The following is a 21,812-nucleotide window of genomic DNA, read 5'->3' as shown; positions in this document are numbered from 1 at the left end:
ATAAAAGCAGCTTAAAGTCTAGTCTTTAAAATAGAAATGCTTTAGTGGCTCTGATGGATAAAGAATACTAGTACTGGTGACCTGTGTTTGAATAACACACTCAAGATGATAACATGTTTAAATAAGTGAAACAAAGGACGATGTTGGAAATAAACAAGCTTCAGCTCAAACAGGAATTAAAGAAATTCAGAGTTCTACAATTCACTTAGCAGACGCTTTTATCCAAAGCGACGTACATCAGAGAGTAAGTACAACACAAGCAAGGATCTAGAAAAAAAGGGAACAATGTCAGTAAGAGCAAACGATCAGCTTTGAGTCTGATTGGACACACAGGTGCTGACAGGAAGTGACCAGAGGCAAAGCACAACATTGAGGGCAGTTCTTGAGAGCTCTAATCAGTATAGAAACCATCTTATAAGTCGTCGTTATCAAACAAAAACCATCGTCACAACCATCATCATCATCAATAATATGGAGACCATCATCATTAAGTTAGTAGGTATTCATGAAAGAGCTGGGTCTTTAGCTTTTTCTTAAAGGTGCAGAGGGACTCTGCAGATCCAATGGCGTTTGGAAGTTCATTCCACCACTGGGGGGCGACAGAGGAGAAGAGTCTAGTCAGAGACTTAGGACCCTGTTGTGAAGGTTGGATCAGACGCCTTTCATTGGCAGAGCGTAGTGGGCGGGAGGGAGTGTAGACCTGGATGAGAGAGTTAAAGTAAGGAGGAGACGTTTTAGAGAGATAAGAGTGAAAGTTCTTTTTTTTTTTAGGGGAAATCAGTTTTGAACAAAAAATATCTATAACTAAAACCACGACAAAATTAAGATGTTTTAAAGGAAAAAAGTGATTCAATTGAAGTGGGCTCTGATTTATTTCTTCTTTGTCTATTATTTTAGGCATGAATAAACATAGACTATAACCTTTCAGATAAACAAAGACAAACAAACAAAGACAGACAAACTTCCCTAACATAAGAAAATATCTTGATATAAATGATTTCTGCTAAATCTTGAAATATATATTTGTATTGGCTCAAAACAGCCAATTTTTCTTATATGATAATCATTTACTCTTTTCTTTCGGTGGAGGTCAGTAGAGTGCTACTGCTGTGCTTAATACCCACGAAGAAGAATTCGACCTGCGCTCTCATCAGAAAGCGACAAACATGGCCGCCTGCAGGCTGCTCCGCTCCCTCTCTTCCAACTTTATTACAGTTTCCCGCTCGGCTCCACTTTGCCGACTACGACCGGTTTCTACACCTTGTTTTGGACGAACTTTAACATCTACTAGCCGGTTAACAGCAGGTATTCCGCTGTCACTTTGTCAGTTTAGCATGTTAGCTCAGACTGTCCGGATTATAAAACTCTTCTTCTCTTTTTACAGCTTTAAAATTCACAGACAAACACGAATGGATCAGAGTAGAAGAAGACGGAAACGGGACTGTGGGTATCAGCAACTTTGCCCAGGTTAGTCCTGAGGTCACACACGCACGCGCGCGCACACACACACACAGACACACACACACACACACACACACACACACACACACACACACACACACACACACACACACAGAGAGACACAGACAGACACACACACACACACACACACACAGACACACACACAGACACAGAGAGACACACACACACACACACACACACACACACAGACACAGACACACACACACACACACACACACACACACACACACACACACACACACACACACAGACACACAGACACACACACACACACAGACACACACAGATCACGTCCTTGTGAATGTGTTGGCTAACTTTTCTTGACCTTACCTTCTGCCTCTTGCAGGAGGCTCTTGGAGATGTAGTTTACTGTGGACTACCAGAGGTTGGAACACAGCTGGCTCAGCAAGGTATGAAGTTCAGAGGAATGTGATTCAAACTTACAGGACACAGCAAAATGTGTGATAGTTGAGAGGCACACTCTTAAACAGATTATACTTATATCACATGACACTTCAAGCGTGTGATCTTTTTATAGTTTAAGAAGTTTTTTAATATTTCAATCTTGATTTCTCGTGGTCAGTGGCGTCACTAGGCTGTTTTATTCGGGGCTAAAGCCCCGGATATAATTTTTTTGAAAAAAAAAAAAAAAATTCTCACGGTCCTTGAACGCCCCTCGTTTACCGCACGACAACAGAGCAACAAAATCTCCGTATTCAACCGTAGAATTTCCAAGTGTCTCTGAACGCACCGCTGTCAAATTTACCATCACATTTACCGCAAGAGAATAAACGGTTTAAAGAGCCCTTATTCTGCCCTTTTTGGGGTTCGTATATTTAATCTATGTACCTACTTTTGTACGTTCACAATAGCTGAAGTCTGAAAAAAGTGTCTGTTTTCATGTACTGCTCCTCCTTGCTCCCTCTACGCTCCGAGTCCGTCAGCTACACTCTGCTGAGCCCACACTGTTAGACCCCACGTGGGCCAAGTCTGCTCTGATTGGTCTGCCGATCCGCTCTGTCGTTATTGGTCAGTTGCTCAGCACGCGTCTCGGAAATTTCAACATGAGCTGCGGGGCTTGCCACAACGAGCCAACGGGCTTAGATCAGTGATCTCACACTGACAATGACGCCGCACTGACAAATGTTTTTCGAGGGGGGCTAGAACCGAGCGTTACATGCAGCTAATGCTACAGCTAACAGGAGGACGTAGGAGTAAAACCAGAAAAAGCATAATATGGGACCTTTAAAAACATAACCAGACTGTTTACCACCTCAAGTGAATGAACCTATCCTATCCCCAGTCAGATCCATACAGGTAATGTAAGGTCTGTCTCACTTTTATTCATTTTACTCTGAAATAACTTGAATGGAACTTTAGATGTCTGGGGATAAGCAGCACAGCAGTCAGGTAGTTATTTAAAGCTATAATAAACTGCGTATTTTGTTTATTTAGGTAAAGCATTTTGTATTTTTTTTTTAAATACAAAAAAATTGTATTTGCCATTTCCCTCTGGGCTAAGCCCCGGATGTTTCAGAAACCTAGAAACGCCCCTGCTGGTATTGATGAAATCTGTGAAGTAAGAAGACTTATCATAAGCTATCTGCAAATACATGTTAATGAGTTTGCTATTTTTTCCATATGTAAAGAGGAAAAAAACATGGCATCAGAAAAATAGCTAATTCATCTGTAACTCATGTCTCAGGGCCCCCTCTCCTTCCGTCTGCACTACATGGACTATTCCATGATGCTCAGGTCTTACTGCGCAGTGTGTCTGAGGAAATACAGTTTATAGAGAGAGAAAGAGACAAGAGCAAAAGGGAGAGATGATAGAAACTTAGAAACCAGCCAGTGTGCTCCTAGCAGAGCAGAAAAAAAGGATGAAGTGGGAGGAAAAAAGAGAGGTTGTTCTCCAAGGTGCCAAAAGTTACAACATCTTTTAAAGCAGCACAGGTGGCACTGTACAAAGTCACATCATCATTAACATAAGCTTACAGATTACTGCAACAAGGGAAGATGGTGAAATAAAGAAACAGACAGTGGAGATGAAAAAGAGAAAGACAGTGGAGAGGAAGAGAGTTATAGAGGCTTCACTCCAGCTCACTTCAGCTGTATGAGCCCGGAAAAGAAACTGACTTTATTGTGATTTACTTGCAACTAATGGGAATTAAGTTTGCCGAAATAGCAACATCCTTATGCACAGACAGATGTAAAGAAATTAAAAGTCAAGCTCTGTCAGGTCTGTCCTCAAGAGGAGAAGACAACTTTTAAAAAGGCCGGATCAAACGTTTTTCTGATGCTTTTCAGGAACTCGATCTCGATGTCCAACCTCGCACACACTCGCTGACTTTGACGCACGTGCCCGTTAATTCTGTGAGGCCACAGGGCTGTACCACTGTCAAATCGTCAAGTGCGTGAGGGATCTCTCGTTGACTTTTCGAGCCCTTCATGCACACTGTCCCGAAAAGTGGGCAAATCTGCAGATTTAGCGTAGCGTGAGGGAATTACCCATAGTTCATAGCATTGTGATGTGAAACATAGGATTCCCAGGGGAAGACCACAAGAAAGGAAAAGTAAATAAAACGCCATAAAAACAAAAAGAAATAGGAGAGACTCTATTTACAGTAAACCAAAAAAGTACATTTGGAATTGACAGCTAATTCAGGACTCTACTGCAAGTCTATTAACAAAAACAAGAGAGGCAGAGAGCATATTAGTCTCTTTGTATTTATATATATATATATATATATGTGTGTATATATAGACCTTTATTTATCCCACAACATAGAAATACACATATATATTTAGCAAGAACTTTTTATAAGTGCCATGGCTTTGAGTGAGTAAAGTAAAAAACATGAAATAAAAATGCCACATGACATCATGCTGTCATGGTTACAGAGAAGTCGGAGGGTGCTGTCCCGTTGGTATTAAACCATTTCCCTTGCAGCCTCGGGTACTCACGCACTTTCCAGGTGACGTCAATGAAGTCCGTAAGGGTTCAGGCTTTAGGGTTTAGGGAGGAAAATCGGTATTCTGCAAGGGAGTCTAAACGCTGACAGAGTCGAGCAGATCTGTGGCTCAAGTGTGAATTTACAAAAGAAATCTACAACAGAATGGAGATTAGAGAAATACAGGGACAAAGACAGAGAAAGGGTAAATATTTTTTCACTACAGAATGTTTATTTCTTTTGTGTGTCCACTTCTTAAATATTTGTGTGTTATTCTCTCACTGTAGTAGCAAAAGATAGAACAAAGGAGGGTTGCAATCAATTTCCGGCGACCTGCTAGATAAGTAGGACTTCAGATCAATGGTTCTCAACTGGTCTAACCTCAGGACCCGACCACCACTTCATGAAAAATCGGTACCCAAATTGGATTTATTTAATTAAAAAAATCACCGTTTGGACCTCAGAAGATACAAACATGTGACTGATCAAAGGAACAAAACAAAACAAACATGCTTAAAATGCAAATTCACAGACTTTTTGAGACATTATTTTCAGGTATACACTCTGTGACCCACCAGGTGAGAACCACTACATTAGCCCAACAGATGCAGCGGGCCCCCAAATGACTTAATCCATTTTTACATTGGTCTGTGTTTTCTTGTGTTTTTATAATGTTTGATTGTACAGCAGGTTTGTTGTTTTTTAAATGTGCTTTATAAAAACATTTATTGCCTTATAGGCCTGTCCCGTTGAGGATGTATTGATGAAGCTTGAACTACTGAAAGAGTAGTATTAAAGAAGAGTTAAGTATTATTTTTAAGACCAGTACTTTTTCTGTGTACGTGAGTATTTCAGAATAGTAACTGTTCTTGGGCACAGATTTTAACAGCCTAATCTTTGCACATCTGGACATCAGCTTCAAGAGATGTTGATAATTAACAGACGTTGATCTGGATATCAAAACTGAAAGGCGAAAGAAGAAAAAAAAGTTCTGTATGTACTTTCCATAATTCTGACGCTCTGATGTAAATTCATTTGTTTCTGACATCTATTCTTTCAGATGAATTTGGAGCTCTGGAAAGTGTGAAGGCTGCCAGTGAGCTGTATTCCCCCTTGACTGGAGAAGTTGTAGAGGTCAATGAACTACTGGCAGACAAACCGGGTCTGGTAAACAAATCTTGCTACAAAGATGGTAAGCACAAGCAGAAAATGACACAGTCTAGTAGGTCACTCTGTTATTTGAAAAGCTTGGACAGTAAGAGAAGGCTTTTGTTTATAAAGTCTTTTCTATAGTTTGTGTATTCATACTGGTCATTGATTACCTCCCAAAACATTTTCCACTATTATTACTGGCCAGTGTGTATTTTGAAAAAAATAAATAAAAAGAAAACAGGGATTTCTCTCTAGCTTTTTCAGTCAAACCCAGGTTGTCACCTTAGTCTCTGTATATAAGGCTAACCACTAGGCTGCCCTGTGCACCAACATTTTATCTTCCACTAAAATTTTTACTGATAAAATCTTTGCATGTACATGTTTGCAAACATTTAAATATTACATAGATTGAAAAGTGAACACATACATACATTTTTTTTCCAGATTTTGTTTCCTACTTACCATATTTATACCCAGTGTTGTTATAAGGGTTTGAGGGAAATACTTTCAAGCTTTATTACATTTTGGACAGTAGATGGCAGTATTGCCATAGTTTTGTCCAGGAGTCTCCAACCTTTTTTATTTGGAAGCCACTTGCATCACATCGCTTAAGTTTATTCACGTATGTACTTACGTAATTAAAAGTATTAAAACATGATATACATTTGTTTACTTCAGAGGTCAGTAACCCAAAGCTCACATTTTGGATCAGAGCATCTTCAAGTAAAACAACAACTATGTGAAATCTATTTTCTGCATTCTTTTTTCAAATTAAATGTGCAAAGTTCACATATTAAACATCTTAACACGCATCAAAGTCCAAAGAAAATTTAATTTTTTCACTTTAACCCCCCTAACGTAATGGTAGGGGAAACACTGCACTGTGTTAGTACAGAGCTGTACATCAGCAATGGGGGACATTGAACCTTTTCAATTGCTGTGATAGGTTAGATTCAGATGTTGACAAACATGACAGGAGCATTACCTTTTTTTTATTTACAGCTGATAGGCCTATCCTATAATGTTGTATTGAGGAGGGTGGGACATCTGTGCATTTGATTGACTTGAAGTGGGAAGAGACCTTTAAGGTGTCATGTGTAGTATACAGTCTGTGAACCTTTTTGCAAGCTTTTGAAAAACCGGGCGCTCAAAGCCATGTGATGGAAACCCCTTTTTGTACGACTTTACACTAGTGTGGTGTTCAGATCTGTGGGACCAGTTTTCAATGTTTACCAAAAGAAAAATTGTGCAATTTATTATTTTTCAATCTCCAACTCATTGGCCTTTGTTCATTTTCTGTGAGCATACAAAATAACATGTTTTTGGTGACTGCACACTGTACACCTCCCTACATAGTTGGGCTGTCACTTTTTATTCGAAGATCGACATTCAGTCAAACCTGGGGGAGAAAGTTCACATTTGAATTGAAAATATAAAGTCTATCAGCGCATCAGGCCGTCTGAAGTAGTTGGAGTTTGATCCAGTAGAGGGCGCCCTCCGTGTAACTTGACCATTGCATGTACTATTGACCTCACTAAATGAAGACTGTAATGTTGTGGCAAAAGCAACATCCTGGGATTTACGAGATGCAGGTTGAATGTGTTCGAACGCTTCATGTCATATTCCACTATATGTAGAAGTTGTTGTTTTTATTAAGTGACAGCACTACTACATAGTTACACTGCTCATCATCGCAATATAACACCAAGTCAGTTAAATTAAAATGATATCAATCAGTCCACATAGGAAGCACTAGTGATCGTAAATCAATTTCACCTGCTTTGGTGAAAAGTTAAATGACAACAGGTGCAATGGAGAGACAAAAGCAAAACAATCCCTGAAAACAGAATAGTGGCCACAGACAATTGCTCTCTCCTTATCCTTCTTGACTGATTCTTCTCTAGTTTTGTGCTGCTGGTATCTTTGTCACTACTTGAGCCTAAGGCTGTTCATACAGCCCAATCAGGTTGCACAGGTATTCCACCTTTGTCATATGTGCGGTTGAAAGAAGGTTTACTGTGTCTCCCAGTCTCAAGAGCATGGTGGACAGACTCTATGAGGGTTGCATGAGGGCCTGATGTACTATAGTGAGACCTGTGCTCACCGCCCAGCACCATGCAGCTTGATTTTTAATTCGCTAGAGAACCCCAAAAAAGGCAGGTCCGCCTTGGGCGCCCTGTTCTCTTCACAGATGAGAGCAGGTTCACACTGAGCACATGTGACAGACATGAAAGAGTAGTAAGTACATGTTGGATGGCCTTCTTTGTCCATAAGTAGACTTAAACACTGGCGTATTTTTATCTACAAGGCTATTTTAGGGCTGCTCCCATCGTACCTTCTCACATCACTCAGAGGAGGACAGGAGTTAAAGTTTGCTGCTCCCTTTCCAAAAAAACGAATTACAAAAAGACCTTAAAAACATAATAAGATGGTCTCGTTGGATAATAATTTTGAAAGTATTATAGTTATGTCTTTATAGTATGTTTGTATGTGTGGCTGCCTGCCTGTTGTTTATCAGAAACTTTTAAACTGTGCTGTTGCCTGTCAGGATACTGTTGAAAAATCACCTTTTAATCTCAACAAGGGTTTCCTAGTTAAATAAATCACCAAAATTTATTTTTTTTAAAACTTTGCTTTTCATTTATATCTGTTTTTAGACCAAAATCTTGATTTTATTTTATTTTTTACTTGTTGTTTTTGCACTAAATAAATGAATGACACTTTCACTAAATGTATTCTAACAGAAGTAAACAGCAAATATTGTCCTTATATGCAGTCCAAATTACTTTAAACTGACCTATAGTAAACACCAACCGCAAAGTATTTCTACATAACTGATTATCACTATATTGTTTTAAAAACCATTGGGTCCACTAGATTGGTGAACATTGGCTGAGTAATGACATTATGAACACATGAAGGGTTCATATTTTACCCTGTACAGTATCTTCTTGTTTTACTTTTGAAGATTAACCTTTAAGGAAACGTTCTGTTTCTTTTAAGTATGAACCATCTTTACATTACACTCAGTCCTTACAATGACTGTTCATGTTTAAGCCCATTCTCCGTCTCCCTGTTAAATGAAAATGTCAATGGCATACTGTTTTTTTAAACCCTCCCTCCTAAACATTAACAATGTTTCCTTATGTTAATTTACGAAGATGAACAGAGATTTAAAACTAGTTTTAAGTGGTTATCAATCACACTGAACTGTCTTTCAACTTGTGTCAGAATTATAGTATCACTTTGAATTATGGCATAGGACTAAGAAAATAGTGTTCATTGTGATGGATGACCTAGATCATGTATTTTATACTTTTGTTGAAAGAGAAAGTCGGTTTTAAAAATTGATGTTAGAACATTTTAGTTGTGATAAATTGGCTTAGGCCAAACACCAATACAGAAGTTTCTGCTAGCTAACCATTGTTTTCTCCCTCTCAATGCAGGTTGGCTGATGAAGATGACCATTGCCAAACCCGCAGAGCTTGATGCTCTAATGGACGAAGCAGCCTATGAAAGATACATCCGCTCTATTGAAGATTAACCTAACACCTTCTTCAAGTGATAAGCTCTCTTCTTTACAGACACACCTGGCAGAAAAGAAAGTTGTCAGCTGCAGTGCTATGCTTAGCATCCGGCAGTGGAGTTCAGCAGCTCCACTAGTGGATGCTGCTGACCTGCCAGTGTTGTAGAGCTGGGAAGATTCTTATTCCTTTATTTACTGTTAAAGACTGATTCTAGAGGACTGTCAATCTGCATCGGCATCAATTTTGAGTTGTTGCAGATCCCTAAACAAGAGACTCAGTCAGTAGAAGTTTTTAAGCATTTCAGTCAAAAGAAAACTTGAAATCATTATGTAGAAAATTGTTAGTATTAAAAAAAGCACTTTTTTCTCTGTTAATGATAATGTTGCCCTATAGTGCATGTGTGACAGTTACACTGTAGACAAGGGACCTGTAAATTAATAAACTCTTCCTGAAACATTTTTTTTTTCCTTTGTTATTTTTTATTTCTTAAAGTAAAAACGTTATTTAAAATATGGGCATCATGTAAAAAAAAACTAGGTGAGGTATTGAGCAGCTGATGAGTTGAAAGAATTTCAGATGGTCACATATATTAAATGTTATACATGTAGGAAGACATTTGCATTGCTTAAAATAAAATAGAGAAAATAGTTTTAGGCATCCCAATGTAAAATGCACGCAAGCAGACAAAGGTAACATTTCCAGCCTTGAGGTAGACCCCTTTATACAAATATCAACAAAGTAACCCACATCCGTTTTCTGATGCCATTTCATTCTGAGTTTTTTACACAATTTATATGCATGCATGTATGAAATACACCTTAAATCTAGGTTGAAGAAATACCATCCCATTGCTTAAAAATTGAGATTAAATTAATTACTCAGGGTACATAATGTAAAGCACTTCTACCAAGCCTCTTGTAAACTTGTTTCTCAGTAGTTTCATCCAGCCAATTCTTTGGTTTAGGAGAGCTTCTTGTTGCCACATCTTTGCAACAAGTGTACTGTAACATACTGTGCATTTCAACAGTTTTAGGCATGTAACTGCCTGGTAAATTAGAAACCTGTAAACATTCAATCTTGACCTCTGGGTCACCTGGGTGAGGTGACTGCTCCACCAGGTACTACAGAAAACCTGTCCTTGACTGTTGGAGTTCTTCTGGCTCTGCCCCGAGCTGCAGGAGGCGTAGGGAGTCCCTCCATTCTGCGATAATCGCTCTCAAGCCTCTCCCTCCTCTGGGTTCCCTCGTACATCACACCGGCAGTGAAGTCTCTCTCATTAAGGAAGGCGATGGTCTCGTCCCTCTTGCGGCTCACGTATCCTTTTAAGACGGCATTGTAGGGATTCGAGGCGGCGTCTGCATCTGGATCTTCTAGCTGGTGTTTGAATTCCATGCGGGTGATGACCGGCAACAAGAACTGCTTTCCTTCCTTCACCACATCCCCGTCCCTGTGTGATAAGCCCAGAGCCTCAGAGACCAGACGTGGCGGCAATGGGACCAAATCACAGCCTGAGCGCTTGTCCACATATTGACTAAACTCTTTCCGCACCAGAGCTACATCTTGCAGGGAATGATTCCTTCGCTCATCCAGGTCTGTAATGATTCGCTCAGGATACGTCTGACCAAACACCACACCTACAAGGAGAGATCAAAGTAAGATCAACTGTATGTTAAGGTGTTGATCTGTACAATGTAGGTAGCACATTTTAAAAAAAAAGTTTGACTCTCCAATTAATTTTAAATACAAAATATTAAGAAGCAAAGAGCTGCCCAAACAGCCGTATGATTATAACTTCCTCACCAGCACGCCGCAGCATGGATGTGGGACACTTCCAGGGTTTGTGAATAAGTTCTTCAGGCAGATCTGCAAGTTCAGGGCACCATGTCCTAACATAGCTGCCGCAGGGGTCACAGGTCATCGCTGCATCCACGGGATGCATGACAAAGTTCCAGTGATCCAGACCACACATGCCCCCATTCTGCCACATCATGGCATCTATTGCAACATCTGCATCCACTAAGGTGTCCTAAACAAAACAAAAAAAAAAAGTTGAGATACAGAAGCAGTAATGGGTACTTGTGTTATCTTGTGTGTTGCTGTGAATGACGTCTATTTGAGTGAACTTAAAGAGTCACGCATGGCTTACCTGGAACCAGCGATAGCCTTCTTGCCACGGCAGGTAGAGGTATGCGATGAGAAAAGACGCCACCACATGTCTCATGTAGTTGTTCATCCAGCCTGTAAGCCACAACTGCCTCATGGCTGCGTCCACCAGAGGGTAACCTGTTCGACCTCTCTGCCAGGCCTTCAGGTGGCCATGATCAACACTCCACCGCAGAGCCTAAAAATACCAGAAGAAGAATATTGATTTTTTTACATCTTCACGATTTGAGGCAGACCATTTTAAAAACATGACAAACTTGACTTAGAGCAGTTCAACTTTGCAATTTCTACCTTGTATGGTGGCCTGAGGGATTCCCAGGGAAGGTCAGGAAACAACGTTAGCTGCCAGTAAGCCAAATCTCTCCACGCCAGTTTGCGTTGGAATTTCGGTGGTCGACAGCGTGCACCTTTGGCGTCCCACAACAGCCAGCGTGGGCTGAGCTGACCAAAGTGAAGGTATGGAGACAGGCAGCTGGTATTCGGGGCATCTGCCCTACCTGATTCTTTTTCGTACCTGTAGACACCTAAGAAACGTGGAGAATCGGAAAACTTCTATTGGATCAAAAATTCTTACTTCATGCCATTCCCCAGTACAAACAGTAAGACATATTCACAACGCCTTACCATCCTGAAGAAATGCCTCTAGTCGTGCATGTGCTCCTTTTTCACTGAAATCCCAGGATTTACGAATGTTAGCGGCCCAGTCAATCTGTACTCCATAATGAACAAAGAACAACACTGAGGACTTCATGATGCCTGAAATGTAGTTTGGGCTGCTACAAGACCGATCTGCTGTAGATACTGACCGTGGTGCCATCTTTTCTGCGGGGCATGCGGGCCAAGCCTAGCCCGTCCAAAGACACACCCTGAGGCCAGTGGGCAGGTGTGGGGAGAGATACAGGAGGATCCAGGGGAACTCCTAATGCAGACCCCGGGTTCTGTTTGCAGCAGCTCATGAAGTGAGACACGGAGCCTATTCCTGAAACAAGATCATTCAACATCGAATTTCAACAACTTAGTTATGACTGAAGAAAACTCATTACACCAATTTCCTTTTGTTGTGACTGACCTCTGAGTCCCACACCCTCTGTGCTGACGGAGTAAGGGTCTTTGAGACAGTACGAGTGAAACATCTTAACCTCAACACCGTCTTTCTTACAGGCTGACACCACCTCATCGTCCCTGTCCTTAAGCCATGGCTCATAGAGGGCATTAGCGAAGACTGTCGTCGCCCCCGTCTCCTTCACTAGCTCCTTGAGGCAACGCAGAGTTGGCCCAACCTCATTCTTCGCTGCTTTTGCCTTGAGAAAGACAAGACGGCTGCCGATGCATTCCAGAGATGAACAGAAACAAGACAAAGCTTGATGAAGCCAGTATTTACCTGCAAAAAAATGTAATTGGAAAACCATCAGGCGAGGGAAAAAAAAACCTTTTACTTCTGTTTGACGTGCAGATAATAAATAATTATATTAACAACTCACAAGCTCCTCCCATAGCCACTGTTATCCCAGGTCCCTCCTCCTCTTCAGGGCTCCAGATGAAGACGGGTATGACGGGTGCACCAACCTCCAATGAGCCATTGAGAGCAGGATTGTCACAAAGTCGTAAGTCCCTCCTAAACCACAGCAGTACTGGTGGTCGTGCTGATGGAGAAGTAGGCAAACCTACAACGTGATGGCAAGCGCCTTTGCGGCGCTGGCGCCTGTTCTTTGAGCGTTTTGGTTTCTCATTTTCTGTCAAATCTCCCAAATTCATAATTTGGTCACCTCCTTCAACTGTGTCTTGCGTAGGAAATGCTCTTGAAGGTATAGGGGCACGCACAGTTGCACTTGTCCCTTGCTCATTCTCTGTCGTTGGTTGGTTCCCTTTTACCCTCGCTCCAGTGTTTGGTAAGTTGGGTTTTTTTTTTCTTCCAGTTACATCCGCTCGCTGGGTGTGACTGCTTTCCTGAGGCTGAGGTACTGAAGCAAGTTGAAAAGACTTTCTTTGGTTTAGACTTTCATGAGGTTGGTGGAGTTGGGTTGTCTGGCTGGGGGTTGGCAACTGGTGATCTTTCATTTCCAGTAGAGAGAGAGCCAATGCCACTTCCAGTTCATCATCTTCAGTCTACAAATTAATTGGGGAAACCATTATAAAATAGCTGTTAAATAACTGAGTTGAGGTACAGATAAAACATGTGATATGCAAGTTTTACAACCACATGTGCAAACAGTGACACTATCAAACAAAGAATAGCCCAAGTTGTTGATAGTGTCTTGTAGTATACGATCAAATTAGAAAAATATTATTATTTTTTTTAGTGTTAGAACTATTGAGGTTCTGTTGGCAATGATAAGCCAACTAGTATCATCTTCTCTTTCATTGGCTTCAAAACGCCTAAATAATAATAATGATTAAATCACTCAGGTAAGCTAAGCCTTTTAGTTTTTCATTATTTTAAATTGGGATACCTGTATCTGTTTTTTCTGTTCTTACTGGACATTTAATTGTGTGGAATCTTATATTCTTTATACTTTTATGTTTGCTTATTAACTGATCCAATGTATATGAGCATCTCACATATATACATGCAACTTGACCTTATATGAGCACCTCACATATATACATGCAACTTGACCTTATATGACCCCTGCAGCACACGAACATTACCCGATACTCACCTCACCTCAGATGTTATTATCTCACCTACACAGATTCAACAACAGCTCCTTATAAGGACTACTTCTTCAAACTCTCAAGGACAAACTACATCATTTTCTCTATTCCTCCTCTGTGAGTTTCGATCGCACTATATGCTCAAGTATATAAAGATTGTACGCCCCAAGAGTGGGCAGAGAACTTACTTTGTGTATCCTGTACACATCGTTGAACTTCTCTCCTTGCTGCAAGTAATAAACTGTGTGACTTAGCAACTCAACAGTTTGTGGTTTACTCCTTTTTGTTCACTCTCGTACCGTGGTCCGGAGGGTTTCCTTTTTCTGCTGATTTCTTGCAGGCTCAGTTCTACCACAATTGTTTCTCGACTAAGATATTCGGCTAAAACCACAAAACTAACTACACTTGCTAACAAAAACTAGCATTAGGCTACCAGTCATTTAATTGATAGCAGGGTACAGTTAAGAAGAGCGAGGGGTCAAAGGGCATTCAGCTGGCCGAGAGTCTGTTTTTCTGAGGGGGCTGGTGGACCAAAAAAAAGCTAAATACCAAATGTAAGTAGTTGTAGCAATTACACTGACAATTTGGCAACAAAAATATCACTATATTTGCGTCTTTAAATGTCAAAGTTAAGTTACATTGTTTTTGCTTACACGTTAGAAGAACTTCAATCGTTGCCGACACGTTTGCGTCACAAATTTGAGTAATTTTTTCGTATTTTCGTACAACTTTGCCTTTGCTCTGACTTCTTCTAATTGTTTTTTGTGTTGTTTTTACTTTTTCTATTATGCTACTTGAACAGAATAAGCTTCTTATTCTTTTTTTTTTTTTTTTTTGAAGCTACAGAGTTGTAGTTAAAAAGTTAATTGAACAGATGATTACCAACCTTTGAAAAGTATTCCTTGTAGATGGAGAGGAGGACGGAGTGCAGGGAGATGTTGGCCGTGGAGAGGGGCTGGATGATGGACAGAAACTGTGACCGGGTCTCCTGGTGCCCCAGTGCCGACAGACACATTGCAAAAAAGCCTCCTGGATCCTCTCGACCCACAAGAACTTCCCTCAACACCTTTCTTACCAAAGCTTTACCGTCTTCTCCAGGACCCACTGAAGGAGGCATGTTCGCGTGAAAGGTGAGGAAACAGGATAAGATAGCTATAAAAAAAAAAAAAATACAGGAACCTTAAAACATGTCTAATGAGTTTAAAACTGATAATGCTCTCCGTCTTGAAGCTAGCCTCTGCTGGTTACAGAACAACAGCTGATTTTGAGTTACACAAGGCACGTGTTGGTGTTTTGTAACCTGCAAACCTATAGGTCTGCAAGTGGTACATTTTCACCAGTAGGTGGTGTAGCAGTCTAATGAATAAGAGGTAGGCTCCCATATGTAATGCCCCAAGATGTAAGGCAGAGATCCAGGGTTGTCTGGCTTTTTTTCAACACAGGAGTAACAGTTGGGATTCCCTTCTTTCAATGTGACACAGAAATATAAATAAATATAATAAATGTAGAAGCCTTATAGTCACAAGTTGAAACCCTCTCTTGCGTTCTCTCTGTCATCTTCCACTCTACAATAAATAACCCCCTTTTTATATCATACACCTCAAATACAATTTGTCATGACAGGGGTCCCCACAAGCTAAATCCAATCAAAGCAGCAATTTGGATTGATGTTAGAATGCTGGGGGGGGGGAGCACATCTTCCTTAAGATAATAATTCTTTAATTTGTACATAGCCTTCATCTTGACAGGAATGTAGTCCTTTTCAAGTGCAGCCTGTGGTGTAGAGACTGCACAACAAAGCCAGGAGACTGTACACCCAGCAGAGAAGTTGTATGCATGATCTGGACTTGTGCAGTGGGTCCAGCTTATTAATTTTTTTATTTTTATTTTGTTTAAATGATGTCATGCACAAGCTTTAATGCACACAGCAGGGACAATCATGTGTGGCACTTGTGGACCCAACTCTAGGATGCTTTATATAGTTCCTAAGCGTCACTTTTAAAACGTTAATGCTGATGTAACTAAAAGTCATTTTTTTTGCTCATGCCTAAATATTCTCAAGTAGTTCTGTAAAATGTGACTATGGGCTTCATGCACGTCGACGAGTACGAGTCAATCATGCTGGCATTATTTGAGAAGTAGTTGGAGTATAAAAGGGGAAGATGTGTTAAGAGCTGTGGTATGTGGAGAGAGCGGGACAGAAAGAGAGAGAGAGAGAGAAAGAGATGGAGAGAGAGAGGGAATCAATAGTGTTTAGACAGAGAAGTGGAGTCTAAGTGTGTGATCAATAGAGAGCAGAGAGGAGAGATTAGCTGCTTTTCTCTCTCAAACTAACACTGACAAATTGGTGAATTGGTGTATCGGCCCTTGGGCTAAACGGATTGACCTGCTGTTTCCATGTTCTACCATGTACTGTCAATAAAGATCTGTGTTCATTGTGGCTCTCAATGAAGAGATGTGAATGAGGCGCTGGGAAAGAGAAGAAGGGACAGGAAGTGAGGGAAATGGGGAAGTTTATATCATGGGGGGGGGGGGGGGGGGGGGGAATGCAAAGTACAGCGTCGGTGCCCAAGTAACCTTGATTCCTCACAAAATGTCCACACCTCTGTCTCATTAACACATGCGTGCACTCACATGTGCATCCCCGTGCACACTGTTATAAAACCATAATAACGTCTCCAGGAAAATTAATGGAAAGACAGATTAAAAACTAAGTGAGGAGAAACGGGCCACTGGTGTAGCTATTTGCAACTCATAAATCATTCTGACACACCCACGCGCATGTAGACACGCAAAGACACACACACACATGCATAGACATACACATACTGTAATTAACCACAGGCTATTTACTCTCTCCTGCTGTAAATTAGACATGCAGACACAGTTATTACATTAGGGGGATCTGCCATGCAGAATACTAACAGGAGGAGGAGGAGGGGACGCAGGTACGCACAACAAACCCCTCATACAAACACAAACACACACACACACACACACACACACACACACACACACACACACACACACACACACACACACACACACACACACACACACACACACACACACACACACGTACGTAAAAAAAAAAAAAGAGGGTATGCAAGAATCATAGACTGACGGGAGTGAAAATGAAGCTGCAGCACAGAGAATAGGGGCCCCCAGCTCTTTGTTCCCTGCTGCATTTCATTATCCGAAACGCCAGCCAACACACACGACACACACACACACACACACGCAACGCACCTCCCCCTTCCCTAAAGCTGTCTGCCTGCACTCAATGCACACAGCACAAAAGACAGGAAAATAGAGATACTGCGTCAGTGGCATCTGCTGGCATCTGGACCTGGTCATGACAAGCATGTCTGCATGGTCATCGTGAGTAGTTCAGATGGGTCCAGAAGCTACAAAGCTTTGAAGCGTTTTTCAGCCTGCACTGGCAGAAAGCGCTTTCCCATAAATTCTTTTTTTTTTAAGCAGAACAAAAGGAGATAAGGACTTGATTAAAGCAAGTATTGATACTCTGTCTTGGCCAACTTGTCTCCATTTAGTTCATCTGAAGGTTTCTCTTTTTCCTCGCGGTCCACCTCCTTCTGCGTGTGTGTGTGTGTGTGTGTGTGTGTGTGTGTGTGTGTGTGTGTGTGTGTGTGTGTGTGTGTGTGTGTGTGTGTGTGTGTGTGTGTGTGTGTGTGTGTGTGTGTGTGTGTGTGTGTGTGTGTGTGTGTGTGTGTGTGTGTGTGTGTGTGTGTGTGTGTGTCCTCTGATTCCCCCTGCCTTCCTCACCCCTCTCTGTCCCTCTGTTTTCCCACGGTGATCGATAGCTCATTACAATCATTGACTGCGGCTCATCAGCACCTGTTAAGGTCTGGAGAGACAGAGAGAAGGTGCATGTGTGTCTTCGGGGGTGCCTGTTGATAAATAAGAAGAGATTGTTCTGGAATGATTCCGAGGTGAGGTTAGACATTTGGATGGGTATTTTCTGATTCACATTCATCGCTGCGGGTATCTAGTTTGTCGCCGCTTTATGGTCTGTGGTCTTTGGGAACATCTTATTATGCAACTCACGTGGGTACCATGGTTTGTTGCTATGGTGATTGCCAAGGGAGCCAGAGTATCATAGGTGTTTATCCAAGACAGGAGCAAGGCTACTCACCGTCTATCAGGACATGCTTCAATTTACCACACAGTCTGGACCACACATCGAGATCGACAGTTGTAGAGGGACAAAGGGAGAAAATGCGAATACAACACAGTGGAGTGTGGACGTGATTTAACGGATAGATTATTCAGTATTCATATTCCTGGAAGAAAGACCTTGATCAAACACCCTGTTGTTGGTTTAATGCGTCACTGCAGGGTTTGTTTTTAGAGAGGATAGGCTGTGTGCAGAAGGAAGCAAACTGAGGAAGAGAGTCTGAGAGAATATCAGACTCTACAAACCCTGGTTAAAGGCAGGGAGAATGTTTAAAAAGACAATAAGCCAATAAGAGACAACAGTGAAACATCAATATGTCTCACATTTATTCAATAATAAGAGGAAAAAAGGAGAATTGGTGTGAAGAGTCAATTTTTAGGAAAAGGGGATAAAACAAGAGTGAATACAATAAAGGACTAAAAGTGAGCAAGTCTCTCAGCGCATGCATAAATTACACACATCATTTACATATTCATTATGTTTTGTGTACTAATGAGCGTATTTGCTTAATACCTCCACCACCACTGGCAGCTTTTGTTTAGTATGTGAGATTTAAAAGAGCTGGAAGAAAAGAGAAAAATAAGAAATCAAGGGTCATTTGAGTGAAGTGGGTGAGGTCAATGGAATCCCTTGATTTCACTGATAGTCAGATTAATCTTTTTTTTGCATGGGTTCAGTGTGTTTTTGTGATCAATCACAACCTGCATAAACCTCTAAGAGATGTCAGACGAGGCACATGTGGTGGGGGTTGGTAAAAGTTAATTAAAACAAAACAACCACTCTCTAAACTCAGGGCTTTCTTCGTCTTTCTCCTCTTCTCTCGGTGGAATAAGATGCTGCTTCTGTAATTACCTTCAAGGCCATCACTCTGAGCATTCCTTCAGGTGCCAAAAAAAGTCTGCCCCAAATGACAACAAAGATAGTTGCTTTGCAGCAAGTATTTAAGAAATGAAGATTTATATTAGATGCTGAAGTAGCATTGTGTTCATATATCAAGCATGCATTTAAAGCACGCAGAGTGGGTAAATGATTCAGAAAATGAATGAAATGAAGAGAAGAGAGGCGAATGGAAATCTAGAGACGGGGGAAGGGCAACAGAGGGATGAGCTACAAATGAGAGCGATGGCGGTGGCAGGTTGGCACAGTGCCATCCAGTCAGGACTTGAGCGGGGGCGGGCATGGGCATGGGAGTAGGGGCGAAGAGAATAAGAATGGAAGAGAAACAGACCTCCATGCTACTACCATGGTGCCACCCTGGCACGGGCACAATGGGGCGAAACTAACGGAGCGGGCTAAGGAAGACGATATAGACAATACCAGAGGAAAGCAGCTATGTGTCGAGGAGCGCAAGATTCCAGCAGACAGAGGATGACTCGGATGTAAATGGATGAAGAGAAGCATAGAAGAATGTTGAACAGCAAAATGGATGATTTTACGAAATCGTAAGGTGTTACTCCGTAATGATCAGTGAGGTAGACATTTTGCGTTCCATCTTTTCCCGACTTTTTTCTGTCTATGCCAGCGCCTGCACACCAGCCAGCGGGCACGGTGCCAGCCTGCAGCTGGGTCATACCCGAAGCAATCCAAGTGCTCGGCGGAGAACTGTTGTAGTCAAAGACAAGGAGACTCACCACTGAGGATTTGCCGCTAATCGCTGTTTGTTTGCTTAGACAAAGCCAAAATGAGGTGCCAAGGCAACGGTTGCCAGCGATTCTGTGTTGGCATCTTTTCAGGGGTGGCGAGGGCACAGGAAGAAAGATGGCACGCTGCCAAGCAAACATAACGCAAATTTGCAAACACAATCCTCCATATGATGAGCAGAAGATACCTTAAATGTTTTGGCGATGTCAACCCCTCCAGGGAGATACCAGAAACGGAGATGGCACCATGCCAAACACAAACAAGGAGGCATATGCGAGCGCCACCGTAAGCTCTACAGAAGCGCAGTTAATGCGGACACAAAAAAAATAAGAGAACGGTTGGAACCAGAAATCAGAAATGCAACTGCGTTAGGAGTTTGACATAAAAACCAATTTCTTAATACAAACCGCAGTGCTAGCTGCTCCACTGGATGGAAGCTGCTGCCATTAAAAAAAATAGAGAAGGGGTCGTACCATTCCTTGCAAAGAAGGGAAAGGAGGAATGAGCTAAATGAATGAGGAAAAAGAAAAGAAGAAAAAAGGAGCAATTTTGTGCTTAACGAAGAACAGTGGGAGTGGGTGGACAAGGATGATGAAGAGCCTCTTTCCTGCACATGCACACCTGGGATGTTCTTAAAGGGATATCCCCTCAAACAGAGGGATGTGTTGTGTTGGCATCATCGCTGGGGTGTCAAGCCGTGTTTCTCTATTGCAAGTCAAGGAGGGTGTTGCAGTCGTCAGGGGCGGGCAACTGTCTGGGCATCTCATCTGCAGCTAATTAACAGCCACACACTAATTCTAACAGCCTATCATAATTAGCGATTTAATCGCTCGTCAACGCTTTTCTCCCCCCTTAGATTGTGCCTCCTATTTGGACACGTGCGGATAAGCTAAGGAACGCTGGATCTCCCTCCCCTCCTCCTCATCCTTCTTTCCTTCATCCTTGGCTCCAGACTCCAGTGGGATCTTAATTAAGCCCGGGCTTCATTATGCAAATGGAGTACAATAAACGACAGAAGAGGTGGAGCGGGATCCAGACTGAAACGGAACGGTGGGAGGGGAGGACTGGATGTGGAAAATGAAGATATGTGGAAGGTTACCATATCACCTATATGATATTATTGTGTTACCATCTTTTTAAATATATTTTTGTAACATGTATGTCTGGTGTATCACAGCAAGATTTGGAGTGTGATCCAACATTGCTCTATGTGCCACTGCTGCTCCATTTCTGTTGCTACTGGAAAAACTTATCTGAAATAACACTGAATACGCAGAATGTCATCCTACAAAGCAAATTCATAAGGGAATGGTGACAATAAACCCCGCAATATCGCCAGTTGGCGGTTGTTGTGGATAGGAAGAAAGATGGTAGAGATAGGGAGAGAGAATGGAGGTAGACAGAAACCCTGACAGTGGCAGCAGCATGGCAGCTAATGTCATCTCAGTTTAATCATCGCATGGGATCATGGGGTTCATGAAAATTCATTTGCATATCATTAAATGGAGAGAGGTTATTTGATGCAGGCGGCCAGAATGGGATTGGTTGAAGCGGGGGGGAAAAAAAGGCAAATGGAGGGTCTCGTTATTAAACAGCAATGTTTTATAGTCCGCCAGCCGATTCATTTAATTTGGCCGTAATTAAAATGTGTCAGACTCGATCAGTCATTGGAACAGGGATGCTATCAATGTTTCAGTCAGAAAGAAAGACTAATCAGTGGATATGTGGTGGGACACTTTCCAATAACAGTCTTAAGTGCTTTAGTCTACTAGGAGCTTGACCCATCCTCTCTTTTTCTTTCTGATTTGTTTGAAGGAGTGTATCAAAACATTCATTTTGACTTCTACGTATCGTGTCAAGACATGTCTATCTCTGACAGGTGGTGATGCCAGCCCATGTTAGTCAATAAGAGGACCACTCGCTCCGTCTTTTTGACCTTAGTGGTAAGCTGTCAGTGGTGTGTATGTATGTGCATGCATACGTGCAACACTCATTTGCATAAGTGATGTAATTAGACCGCCCTTTCACATGCAGATCAGTTTG

The 21,812-nt window shown here is 41.7% G+C and overlaps 2 protein-coding genes across 2 annotated transcripts; one reads left to right on the top strand and one right to left on the bottom strand.

Moving 5' to 3' along the window:
* Positions 1 to 1,142: 1,142 nt before the first annotated feature.
* LOC132972466 (glycine cleavage system H protein, mitochondrial-like) lies at positions 1,143 to 9,569 on the top strand. The gene is made up of 5 exons (XM_061035321.1): positions 1,143 to 1,305; positions 1,385 to 1,467; positions 1,829 to 1,892; positions 5,494 to 5,625; positions 9,032 to 9,569. Exons 1-5 carry the CDS (start codon positions 1,167 to 1,169, stop codon positions 9,127 to 9,129), a joined length of 516 nt encoding a protein of 171 aa, XP_060891304.1. The 5' UTR covers positions 1,143 to 1,166; the 3' UTR covers positions 9,130 to 9,569.
* Positions 9,570 to 10,114: 545 nt separating this feature from the next.
* On the bottom strand, positions 10,115 to 15,251 carry si:ch1073-390k14.1 (deoxyribodipyrimidine photo-lyase). The gene is made up of 9 exons (XM_061035319.1): positions 14,817 to 15,251; positions 12,757 to 13,381; positions 12,345 to 12,656; positions 12,082 to 12,254; positions 11,900 to 11,984; positions 11,567 to 11,799; positions 11,259 to 11,453; positions 10,913 to 11,138; positions 10,115 to 10,746 (listed from the first exon to the last, which is right to left on the bottom strand). Exons 1-9 carry the CDS (start codon positions 15,045 to 15,047, stop codon positions 10,202 to 10,204), a joined length of 2,625 nt encoding a protein of 874 aa, XP_060891302.1. The 5' UTR covers positions 15,048 to 15,251; the 3' UTR covers positions 10,115 to 10,201.
* Between the last annotated feature and the right edge of the window lie 6,561 nt (positions 15,252 to 21,812).

Source organism: Labrus mixtus, chromosome 4 (assembly GCF_963584025.1).
Source record: "Labrus mixtus chromosome 4, fLabMix1.1, whole genome shotgun sequence".
In the NCBI taxonomy this organism is placed as follows: domain Eukaryota; kingdom Metazoa; phylum Chordata; class Actinopteri; order Labriformes; family Labridae; genus Labrus; species Labrus mixtus.
Note: the sequence above shows the minus strand (reverse complement) of the source record. Positions and strands in the feature narration are given on the sequence as shown.

What these genes read in the sequence shown, in the direction of transcription:
- LOC132972466 (XM_061035321.1), top strand. Translation starts at nt 1,167, where the DNA reads ATGGCCGCCTGCAGGCTGCTCCGCTCCCTCTCTTCCAACTTTATTACA. An exon ending in TACTAGCCGGTTAACAGCAG is followed by an intron (nt 1,306 to 1,384) that starts GTATTCCGCTGT and finishes CTCTTTTTACAG; the next exon opens with CTTTAAAATTCACAGACAAA. An exon ending in AACACAGCTGGCTCAGCAAG is followed by an intron (nt 1,893 to 5,493) that starts GTATGAAGTTCA and finishes CTATTCTTTCAG; the next exon opens with ATGAATTTGGAGCTCTGGAA.
- si:ch1073-390k14.1 (XM_061035319.1), bottom strand. Translation starts at nt 15,047, where the DNA reads ATGCCTCCTTCAGTGGGTCCTGGAGAAGACGGTAAAGCTTTGGTAAGA. An exon ending in AGTGGCTATGGGAGGAGCTT is followed by an intron (nt 12,657 to 12,756) that starts GTGAGTTGTTAA and finishes ATTTTTTTGCAG; the next exon opens with GTAAATACTGGCTTCATCAA. An exon ending in AGAGGCATTTCTTCAGGATG is followed by an intron (nt 11,800 to 11,899) that starts GTAAGGCGTTGT and finishes CACGTTTCTTAG; the next exon opens with GTGTCTACAGGTACGAAAAA.